The 665-nt window shown below is 33.4% G+C and overlaps 1 protein-coding gene across 2 annotated transcripts in view; it reads right to left on the bottom strand.

The window, feature by feature from the left end:
- LOC108749541 (transcription initiation factor TFIID subunit 9) overlaps window positions 1-517 on the bottom strand; it is a 2,060-nt gene extending 1,543 nt beyond the window's left edge. Inside the window, exons 1-2 of one of the 2 annotated variants that reach the window (XM_018488300.1) lie at window positions 244-517; window positions 18-125 (exon numbers count right to left, since the gene is read on the bottom strand). In XM_018488300.1, the coding sequence (XP_018343802.1) occupies window positions 18-125; window positions 244-382 (247 nt within the window). In that variant the 5' untranslated portion in view covers window positions 383-517. The remainder of the gene's footprint in view (window positions 1-17; window positions 126-243) is intronic. The other variant, XM_018488299.1, reaches the window with a different exon arrangement.
- Between the last annotated feature and the right edge of the window lie 148 nt (window positions 518-665).

Below are 665 nucleotides of genomic sequence, written 5' to 3'. Positions count from 1 at the left end.
TGGATTTGTGAATGAACGCTCTAACTGCATCTTGACTGCCAGTCTGACATCATCTAAGTCAATAAACTTCTTTTTGGCATGATTTGCATATACTTTGCTATCGTCTAATATACATGTGACATATCCTGTACAAAAATTTCATTGATTAAATAAATTTCAACAATTAAAATGGTAAAATAGTAAAAAACATCAATTAAAAATTATCAAAATACAGTTATTACAAAAGAAAGAAAAAAAACTTACGATATGTAAATTCCAATAGTTGATTGATCACCTTGGGTTCATAATCTGTTATTCCCATGTCCTTCATAATTGACATGATGACTTGAGCATCTTTGGGAATATGTTTGACGTGGCTCATGTTTTTCGTTTTTTCCGACATCTCGAGAAATTGAAATAATTCTTCACTGTATACACTGTAAACTATACAAGCATTTTGTACACAACACCGTAAACAAACAGTGAACTACTGAAATGAATCTTTTAGGTTAAGTATATTTATGCTGTGAAGCTGGAAAGGAACCCACGAAGTAATAAAGGTGCATTTACATGCAAGCGTCAAGCAGCGAAAGCAGCAACCAATCAACTGAGCGATACGAGCACTGGTGTAAAAAAATATTTGTTACACTGTAAAAATTGCCTCGTTGCTGCTTGACGCTTGCATG

This window comes from Trachymyrmex septentrionalis, unplaced genomic scaffold, assembly GCF_001594115.1.
Source record: "Trachymyrmex septentrionalis isolate Tsep2-gDNA-1 unplaced genomic scaffold, Tsep1.0 scaffold3, whole genome shotgun sequence".
NCBI classification, from domain to species: domain Eukaryota; kingdom Metazoa; phylum Arthropoda; class Insecta; order Hymenoptera; family Formicidae; genus Trachymyrmex; species Trachymyrmex septentrionalis.
This window is presented reverse-complemented; position numbering and strand designations above follow the sequence as displayed.